The sequence below is a fragment of the Manihot esculenta genome, chromosome 3, assembly GCF_001659605.2.
Source record: "Manihot esculenta cultivar AM560-2 chromosome 3, M.esculenta_v8, whole genome shotgun sequence".
Lineage (NCBI taxonomy): Eukaryota > Viridiplantae > Streptophyta > Magnoliopsida > Malpighiales > Euphorbiaceae > Manihot > Manihot esculenta.
In genome coordinates, this window is record NC_035163.2 from 14,007,430 (window position 1) to 14,018,315 (window position 10,886).

The 10,886-nt window shown below is 34.3% G+C and overlaps 1 protein-coding gene across 2 annotated transcripts; it reads right to left on the minus strand.

The window, feature by feature from the left end:
• Nucleotides 1–6,962: 6,962 nt before the first annotated feature.
• LOC110611884 (inosine-5'-monophosphate dehydrogenase 2) lies at nt 6,963–10,886 on the minus strand. 2 transcript variants are annotated; one of them, XM_021752426.2, is made up of 5 exons: nt 10,350–10,886; nt 9,590–10,176; nt 8,917–9,096; nt 8,010–8,267; nt 6,963–7,476 (listed from the first exon to the last, which is right to left on the minus strand). In XM_021752426.2, exons 1-5 carry the CDS (start codon nt 10,753–10,755, stop codon nt 7,405–7,407), a joined length of 1,503 nt encoding a protein of 500 aa, XP_021608118.1. In that variant the 5' UTR covers nt 10,756–10,886; the 3' UTR covers nt 6,963–7,404. The 2 variants fall into 2 exon arrangements, with proteins under 2 accessions (XP_021608118.1, XP_043811374.1); XM_043955439.1 differs by lacking the exon at nt 8,010–8,267.

Genomic DNA, 10,886 nt, shown 5'->3' on the forward strand with positions numbered 1-10,886 from the left:
CTCTCCCCATAAAGTAGGGGCACATTCCTACCACATAAAATAAAATTGCATACTAAAATTCAAATAAAACAAACTTGCCTACTGAAATTCAAATTCTATTCCTAAATGATGACAAGGAAAGATGTGGAAGTGATTACGAGCAGAGAACATGTCCCACTATAACCTGCAACTGCATGGAGTCATGTCCTACGTAAATCACTATATGGAGTCATGACGCACGTAAATCTTTAGGCCATATAATGAGGATTTTTCTTAGGAACTCGAAGGGATCAACGAGGCTTATCAATATCCTTCCCATTGATAATGACCTTGTCCTTAAGGTCATAAGAAAAGTTATCGTGGATAACCTGTGCATCTTCCCACGTGGCTTCTTCATTTGATAAGTCCTTCCATTTAATTAAATTTCTCTACAAACTTAGAGCCCATTTTTATCCAATGAACATCCATTATAGCTTGTGGTTTCATGGTCATGGATCCATCATCAGTCGTAGGCAATAGGTGAGTGGTGAGGGAGATTGATTCTCCTTTTTTTTTTCTTAAGGAGAGAGACATGGAAAATAGGGTACAATCAGGCATGGAGTGGTAATTTGAGCTTGTATTCTACCAGACTAATCTGTTCTTCAATCTGATAGGTTTCATAGAATTTACTAGGTAGCTTTTGGTAGGCATGTTTGAAAAGGAAATGTTATTTGTATGGATGCAGTTTAAGAAACACCCAATCTCACACTTGGTATTCCACATCCCTGCGAAGGTGATCAGCTAGTTGTCATTCTATTATTTGCTACCAGTAAGTTGGATTTTATTTGCCGCAATAAGTCATCATAGTTGAATAGGTTTTGGTTGACTTCATTGATGGGACTATGATCTTCATTGAAGTGAGGAATGACAGGTGGAAAACGACCATAAAGGGCTTGGAAGGGCTCCATTCCAATGGAGGCATGGTACATGGTATTGTCCTAATATTCTGCCTAAGGTAAAAACAAATGTCATTTACAATAATAGTGTTGATTAATAAAATATCGGAGGTATTGTTCAATATAATGATTTACCACCTTAGTTTCATTGTCCATTTAAGGATGATACACATAATTCATCTTTAATTGTGTCCTAAATTTTATGAAAAATTCCTGCCAAAACCTACTGATAAAAATTGGATCACAGTCACTGATGATAGGTTATGACATTCCATATAATTTTACCACACCTTTAATGAATTTTTTTGCCACTACCTTTGCAATATATGGGTGAGTGAGGACCATGAAATGCGCTAACTTACTCAGACGATCAACCACAACCATGATGGAGTTCTTGCCGTTTGAGGAGGGCAAGTCGTCAATGAAACCATTGAAATGCCATTCCATACTTGACAAGATATTGGTAGTGGTTGGAGAAGATATGTTGGTGACAAAGTTTCAGATTTTACACGCTGGTAGGCATCACAAGATCCGACATAATCTCTAACAGTTCGATGTATGGAAGGCTAATAAAATTGTTGGGCTAATAGCTTTGTAAGTTCTCAACACTCCCAAATGTTTGCCAATTGGTGAGTCATGAAATTCAAATAAAAGTTGCTTAATGACTGAAGAGTGGGGTAGAACCACCACCCAATTTTTGTAAAGCATAAGCCCATTTTATAATCAATAAGGTTCGCCTAGGTTAGCAGTAGCTTTTTGAGTAATGTTACAATTGATGAGATTCCAAACTAAAATTAAGGGGGAATGTTATGGAAATTTTAATCTATTTAATATAGGATGTATATTCGTAAATAGATAGAATAATTTTATCTATATATTCCTATGATTATGGGATTGATATATTCCTATTATAGTTGGAGAATCCCTTCATTTATGGTATCACATCATATATATCTTAGATATTCCATTATAAATAGAAAACCCTTTTGTTGTCCCTTAGAGCAACCCAAGAGGGGTAAATTGGGTTTATAAAAAATGTTTAAAAGTAAAATCACAAATTAAAAGAGAATAAGGAAGGAATAATCAACACAATAATTTATAGAGGTTCAACTATCTCAAGTCTACATCCTCTCCTCAAGACCCTCTTGAGAGTTCAACTCCACTATCAAATCTTCTTTGGATAAAAAATAAAACCCCTTACAATTATAGAGCGAAATCCTTACTCTTTACAATTCTCTTTTTCTTACAATAGCAATCATTTGCTCAAAATCACACCCACTACAATAAATTCACTCAACAACCTTCACTTAATCTTAAAATACAAACCAATTATAACTCAAGGTAAACTTTCAAGAAATTAATGCTATGGCTCAAGGTTTTGAGAGATATAGTGAAAAAGGCTTTAATCTCAATAATTGTATACTTAGATGGTTGTTGTAACTTATTCCAGATTAAAAATACATTATATTTATAGTTCTGACATAAATATGACCATTGAAGATGCATTAAATGCAAATAGAGCCGTTTGTGTACATAAATAATCGTTATGTCATGCTCAAAAAAACTCAGGTTTGGCGGCCTAAGGTTAAAGTCCAACAGCCGAACCTTTGAAGGTGAAGAATAACTTCTTGAAAATAGACTTTCAGCGGCCTAAAGTCTATGTTTGGCAGCTAAACATTTGAAACTTTTGTCTTTGTCCTTCACTTTCGAAAGCCGAACATTTGACTTTAAGGGGCACAAAAATATTTCATTAAATCTTTGAAAAATTGTAACTTAAGTTATAAAACTCCATTTTTCAATCCGTTTGAATTCTTGCAACCTATATTTTGAGATCTTTTATTTTGATGAAAAAAATTTTCAAAATCACTCCTTTTGAAAAATTTTATTTTGGTCCCTCAAAGTCAATTACTTAAACTTGGCCATATTTATAAGCTTTTAGGATTAAAAGAAAACTTGAGCTATCAGAATTAATTAATTAAAATTGACAATGCATAAAGTAAAAATTACATTCTGATCCCTTTCCTGTGGTATGCTTCCAAATTTGACACTTTTCATTCTTGAAACTGAAGCGATTTCATTTGTTTTAATAAGAGACCTATCATCTCAACACAAACACTTTTGAAGATAATTAGTAGCACACTAATTATTTATTAGTCATCAAAATAAGGATTAGAACACTTAGGTCCAACAATCTCCCCCTTTTTTATGATGACAAATAATTAGTGGATGATAAGATAATGATCACAAGTGTAGTGTGTGAATTTTAAGAATTACTCTCCCTTAATGTGCTCCCCCTTTCAAAAATAATTTATGTCATATTTAAAATTTGAGAAGATACATAAGGGAGGTTTTGACTCAATAAAATAAGATGTAACGAATCCTATATGAATAAATGAGCCTATGAAAAAGATAGAAAAAGGCATCTCAAGAAGAACTATAATCATACAAAATATTCATAATTCAAGAGAGTCAAAATATGTTTAATTCAAAAAAGTCAAAGAGTTATCAAGGTATCATCAAGGTACTCCATAAACATCATCTAATATATGTGCATATACATATTTCACCCTTTTGACATCATCAAAAAAAAAAACAACAACAACAAAAGCACCAAAGGGGAAAAACAAGGCGAGACAAGCAAAATAAAAAGAAAGTAAAAAAAGACATAGAATATCACTGAGGTTGACTGCTGAAAGAACTATAAAATCTGCCTCTGCTGCTCAATAAGGATCTATTGTTGATCAGTAAGTCGTCTTAATTGTTGCTCCATCTGAGTCTGGCAATCAGACATGTGAGCAACCTGCAGCTCTAGGCGACACATAGCATCAAAAAGATCATATGTAGTTCGGGAAGATGTAGCTCGCTCGGTAGACCTGCCTATACTAGCATCTCTTCTAGGAACCTGCTCTGTCACTAGATCAGCAGGAGAAACATCATCCGACTCCTCCTCATCGTCAGTATCATTGTCCCTCTGTGCTGATGCTCGTACTGCTCGTCGAGCTGCAAAGTCTCTCCTAAAATTATAGAACTTATTGCCTCTCTTGGTTAGACTCATATGGAGGAGAGTAGCCTCAGTGTAAGGGTAGTACTCACTAGATAGGGGGTAAGGCAGACTCGGTGTTTGGGTCAACCCCTAGCGCTCAGAGAATGATGGTGAGATGATGACCAAAAGGGAGACAGCCCTTACTCAACCTAAAAGAGTCTGCTATGGTATGAAGCATAATGTGTGGTAGATTTAGAGCTTGACCCTCTAGGAGGCAAGACACCACAAACATGTCAGAATAGGAAAGAGCAGTCCTATGACCTGCTCGGGGGAGAACCTCGTATGTAGCAATATGATGAACAACTTTAGAGAGAGTAGTGAGGTCACATTTCATAAGTCTAGATGGTTGCTCACGCTCAGGGTCACCTGAAATAACACGAGATTGGTGAAGGGAAGAAATCTCATCAGAGATCCACTTATGAGTGGTGGATACTACCGCTCCAGAATTATGAATACCCAGGTGCTGAGCAATGATGTCAGGAGTGAGATAAATTCGCTGATCATTAATAAAGCTAACAAGGTGAGGAGAAGAGTGACGAGTGAATGTGTGCAAGTTAGTATAGAACTCCCTAACAATCCTATGGTGAGTATCAGAGGGAGTGATCAAGAGATGTTCTCAACCCTGAGCTATAAAAGGCTGAAGGAAGCCATGAGTACAAAATAACTCAATACTATTAACATGAATGGTTCTCCCAGGATGAACAAATCCCAGAGAAAAAGGCTGAAAAGAAGGATCTTTCTCTCTAACTATAGGGTATTCAAAAGGTGGAGGTGCAGAAGAGTCTGGTGAAGAAGATTTAGGAACCTCTGCTTGCCTACTTGAATGACCTCTAAAATAGGGATGTTTACGGGCTACATATTTTTTTTCCATTTTCAAAAAAAAAAAAACTAGAGAGGCATATGTTATAAACCAAAAAGAGACAATGACACAAAAAGTCAATCCATAAGCAATACAATACCATATAATAGGCAAATTTATATAACATATCACCATACCCATAAACAATATCAAAAAGAGTAAATAAAAAAATTAAACCAAGCTTTGATCAATCTATAATTTGCATTCAAAAATAAAATTATAAAACAAAATAAGAGAAATAAGACACCCATATATATATAGCAAAATATACCTAAGAGATTATATAAATCAATATCAATAATTTCTACAAAAACATAATCATAGGCAGATTAGAGAAACAAAAACAAAATTAAATCAAAAGAAAATTATTAAAAAATAAGAGAAATAAAGCAAAAAGCATAAAAAAAAGTAGATTGAGAGAGTTCACATACCTAAAATTAAAATCCTTCAAATGGATTTCTTGATAGTAAAAGAGAGTGTTTCTATACGTTTTAATGAAGGAAAAGAAGAAAAATAGAAGATTTTAGGAAAAAAATGGCATAAGGTAACCGATTTTTGAGAGGGGGACGGAGGTTCGGGAAGAGAGAGAAGACGCGTGAAGGAAATAAAGAAGAGGATGAGCTGTCACGGAGAATTTAAATCGCGCAGATTCGATGACTGAACTAAGTTTCGGCGGCTGAAGCTGGAAAAATTAAACGGTCGAAAAAAATGGTTAGACAACCGAAAAAAAAATTTCGCTGTTTATATTGCTCTTGAAACGTAAGGTTAGGCGGCCAAATATATTTTTGAATTATTTTTTAAAAAAAAATAAATAAAATATCATAAAAATATTTAAAGTATTTTAAAAAAGAAATTAAATTATTGGAGAGAATAAATAATTTAAAACGTCATTTGCATTTATTATTCATTTTAGATATGTAAATCATGATAAACTTACCTTTTATAGAAATCAAAGGATATTAAACATTTGATAAACTTTCAAATAAAAAAATAGAACAAGTAAAAGTATTTAAAAGAATTAAAATCATATAATCAATCAACAATGCATTTCTTTTAATAAAGTTAAATTTTTTATTAAGTGATATTTTTAATAATTATTTTTATGAATACAGTCATTATTAATTAAATTAGTGCTAATTGACAGCTGTGTAAGACCATTGACCTGACCCATTGCCCATAGCTATGTTAAAAGAAAGAAGTATACAGTGGATTGGGTTATCTTACAGAATTGGCACTAGTTTATTCAGTAAACTAATATGTGCCGGCAAAAGTAATTATTAAAAAAGTATGGAGCTTAGTCAGCATGGCTCATGCTATAAGTATTTTATTATCACTGAAATTAAAATTCATATTTTTTTAATTATAAATTAATTATCAAATATCACTAAAATTGCTCCTTTTATATGTTTATTATATTTATTTGCTTTATTGAATTGATCCCTTATGCATATAATGTACTTAGATAATTAGTATTAAATTTAAGATTAATTTTGATAAATCAAAACATAATTTTGCATGATAAAGCTTAAGATTTTACAATTTAGAGATAAAAATTACTGAGATTTCATTTGAATAATGAAAAATAATTAATTGATCAAATATACATTTATACTATTTTAAATTTTATTAAAAATCAATATAATCTTACTATATTAAGATCAGGATATCATTTTAATTTTATTTTTAAATAAGTCAGATGTGTTATAAAATATTTTTAAAATTTAAACTCCACAAATAAGGGTTTAAAGATGTAGTTGATCTAATTAATTAAGATAATTTAATAATTTAAATATAAATGTTAGACTTACGTTAATTAATCATCTGCGTGTTGTGTTGTGTATATTGCATGTAGGAAAGATAGTAAAATTATATACCTACTTCTATTTCGATGTGCAAATGAGTTTTAAGAATTTATTTTCAGGAGCTCAACAAAATTAAATATCTAATTTTGGTAATTTAATTAGAATTTCTGTGAATGAGAATTATTATTTATTTGTATAAATAAAATGTGTTTTTAATATTTAGTTTGCATAATTATACGTTAAGAAAATTAGTAAAAGAAACAATATAGTAAACTTTAGGAGTCAATAATAAAGGACCGAAACGAAAACAGTTTGAATTGAAGAGTAGATTGAACTGAATTAGATGGACCAAAAACACAAGCAGCTAAAGCATTATTCATTCCTTACGATAATATGAAACGTCCAACGTCCACTTATTGCTTGTAAACAATAAGGTTATTACTTCGTCTTTTCGTCCAAAGAACAATAAATGAAAAGTTCTATTAGTTCATAAATTGATAAAATAAAAGTTATTCAACTAAATCCCAAAATTGACTAAGAGATGAATTCCACACTGCTCTCATACCCTTCCAGAAAGAGCACACAACAAATTAGGCGTTTCTGCTTCTGGTTATCCCAGCAAAAAAACCTCAGCAAACTGATAGCAAATTGCCATAGCAGAGCCAGATTCCCACCTCTCTAGATCATAGCAGTAGACTCAAATGTTGCTCTCATGCTCTCCATCCCAAATGCAGGAAACCAATCATTGGCAGCAAGAATAAATGCAAGAGGATTTTTTTTTCCAATTCAAAACGCCTTCTTCTCATAAGAATCCAGCCCATGTATTCCACCTTCAACTTGTGCAGCACCTGTCCGAACCTGCACCATGTCAAGTGAATGTAGTCAAGAAAAACCACGAACATCAAAAGTAGAAAACACACACACAAAACAATTGCACATAAAACTTGAACATGTCTCAGCAAAAAAGATGAATGCAGAGCTTACAATTCATCCGCACTCTATGTGGCAGTCACTAGCATAACAGATTACACAAAAAAATGTGACCATGAACATCCATCAACAGAACATAAGAATCTCACATCAAAATTATGGGGGAAAATCAGCATTTATGATTTTGATTGATGCAAAGATTGTTACATGATTATGTCCTTTGGTTGATTTGTATAAGCTTTGAGTCAATGACATTCAGTCGAATTCCTTGGATGACTTTTTCCCCCCATTTTTCAAGCTTCAAAATGAAAAATGCAGAGAGGCCATGATCCGTAATAAATTAATAATACATAAAGATCCAGGTTCAAGTACAAAACTACAGATATTTCATAATGCATATGGACAAACAACCAACAGAACAACCTGATAGCCACAGCATAATAACATCAGGTAGGCCATACCTCAAGTCTCAAAGTCTTTGATCTCAACAAATCATGAGCAGACTGGAGAGAAGTAGCACCAAGATCTTGGAACCCTTGTTTGACTGCTTGCATGGTATAAGGCAATAACCTCAAAATAGAGCCTTTATCCACAACTGCTCCCACAACTCCCTGTGCAATCTTTAGCTTAGCTGTATCTCCCAAGTATCTTTGATCACTTCCTTTTGTCATGGCTTCTAGAGAACCCATGCCACGATATTTTTTAATTCGATAACCATCCTGCAATCAATGCCAAATCAGGTATCCACCCAAAAAGGCCAGTTCTCATATTAACTTAAGTGAAATGATTAGGCACAAGGTGGCATGTGACTGCTGGAAAACCATAGAAAACATACAGAAACATATTTCAGTACATTTATCCATTTGGATACAAATAAAATTTCCCTCTGTTATTAGACTGCCTTGTGTTCAATATGATAAGAGTAGTCTCATCTAACTCTGAAACCCAACTAAAGCTCAAGAACATTCAAAGACATAAATTTCCACTAGTGGACATGTAATAAAAGATTTGCCTTGGCCAATGCTGCCCAAGATTAGGTAAATAAAAGCCTCACAGATTATATATTTATATAGTGAAGGGGGAAAAAAAACTAAAATTGTGCTTTGTAGTTAGATTTTTCCAACATATATCTGGATACTTAATTACACTTTCAATGCAACAGAATTAGTAATTTACTAAATTAAACAAATTGAAATGATGAACATCAGAATATCAGTAAAATCAATGAGTAAGAAAAAATGGCAGTATGTAATTCCACAAAAAAAAAAATCAAAACCATTAACAAAAATTGCAAACTTCAATAAAGACACTTTGAAAAAATAAGAAGCAAATTTGCTTAGTATCAACTTTTCATGGAACCCACAATACCTTATACAAATAGGTCCCAGGAGCTTCAGTACTTCCAGCTAAAAAGCCTCCCATCATCACTGTAGATGCACCAAGAGTCAAAGCCTTGACAATATGCCCAGAGTTTGAAATGCCACCATCTGCAACGACAGGAACACCACTCTGTGCAGCTATAGATGAAACCTTGTAAACAGCAGTTGCCTGAAAAGTTTGGAAACTGTCAGCCCATCTTCAAGAAATAATGCCATGCCTAATTAACTCAACCATTTAAAATTGTATTATCGTATTCATACAACTTTCTAGTCTGTAAAACAGGTTGTGCTTGTCCACCATTATCTTTTTCTTATTTATTAAGGAGAAAAATAACTATACATAAACATGAAGAAACCTGAAAATTATCCATAGAAATTACGATGCGTAGTTCCTAATAAGCGGTCAGATAGTCTGCCAATATAACTCTTCTGATTAATTATGATGTGGTAAATCTGGCACCACTGGTATCTACACTGAAGTAGTGGGAAAGCAATGCAAACTGAAGAGTAATATGAAAAAGCTTCTTTCATGTTTAAGATATAGTCATATAGAGTAATAGGCCGTTTTTGAGTTTCAGAAAAACAATTGCAAGAAAAACCAAAGAGACGAGCCAAATAGCTATGCTAAAACTATTACACAAAAGTAGAGGAAGTGCCTTTACCTGTCCTCGTCCAACTGCACAAACTTCCTGGGTGGTACAAATTGACCCAGATCCCATTCCAACTCTCAATCCATCTGCACCTGCCTTAATCAGATTTTGCGCCTGATTCATAGTCACCACGTTCCCACCAATCACATCCAACTGTGGATAAGTTCGCTTAATATAATTTATCATTTCAATCTGATAAATGGAGTTCCCTTGTGAGCTATCCAACACCACTGCATTCGCCCCTGCTTTCACCAAATGCTCCACTCTCTCTTTGTCAGATTCCCTAGTCCCAATGGCTGCCCCAACCATCCATTTACCATCAGACCCCACTGACCCCTTACCTATCTTGGGATAGCCCTTCACCCTCTCCACCTCTTGCTTGGTGATTACATCCAGCACCTCTCCACCCTCCTCCAGCAGCACAAAATCACGCTCTTCTTTTTTAAGATAGGCATCAATCTGTGCCAAGTCGTAACTCCACGGCACAGAGATTGTTGAATCAGCAGCGCGCATATAATCAACCAATTTAGCATCTTTATCACTTAGAGACATCCAATCGGACTTGAAAACATAGCCTAATAGCTTGGACTTAGCAGTACCTAATTAAATTCAATTCCAACAAGGAAAAACCAAGTGAGTGTAGCTGTAACTGCTAAACCCAAAAAAAAATACATAAAGTTTAAATTTTCCCGGTTTCTACCAATAAGAAGCAACCCATCAACGTAAATAAACAAAAAAAAATCAAGAGCTTAAAAAAATCCAAGCAGAGTACCTGACTCGGTAACTAAGACACAAGGCAGAGAATCATCATCGAAGTGATCAACAATTCTGGAATCAGGGGACTTAAAAACAGGATTGGACAAAATAGGAACGCGGCGAGACTTAACAGATCTGACCATATGAGCTTGGTGAGAAGGGGGCATATTAGAATGAATAATACCAATACCTCCCAAGGCGGCCATAGCAGCCGCCATGTAAGATTCAGTGACGGTGTCCATAGGCGAAGATACACAAGGAATAGAGAGAGGAATATTCCGCGAAAGATTAGTAGAGAGAGAAACAGCATCAGTTGGGAAGTCGATGTAGTGAGGAAGAAAGATAATGTCGTCATAGGTGTATGAGAAGCCCTGGTTAAAGAGCCTCTCCGCCGCGTAACCGTCCTCAAATTCTACAGTCATATTTAGGGCCGCGACGAGAGGAGAGGGAGAGAGTTGTTTCGGCTAGGGTTTTAGAAGGAAGAGAGGATGATGAATGCTCAAAATGTGGAGGGAAGCCAAGGATAAAGACGGAATTGACCGAATATATGAAA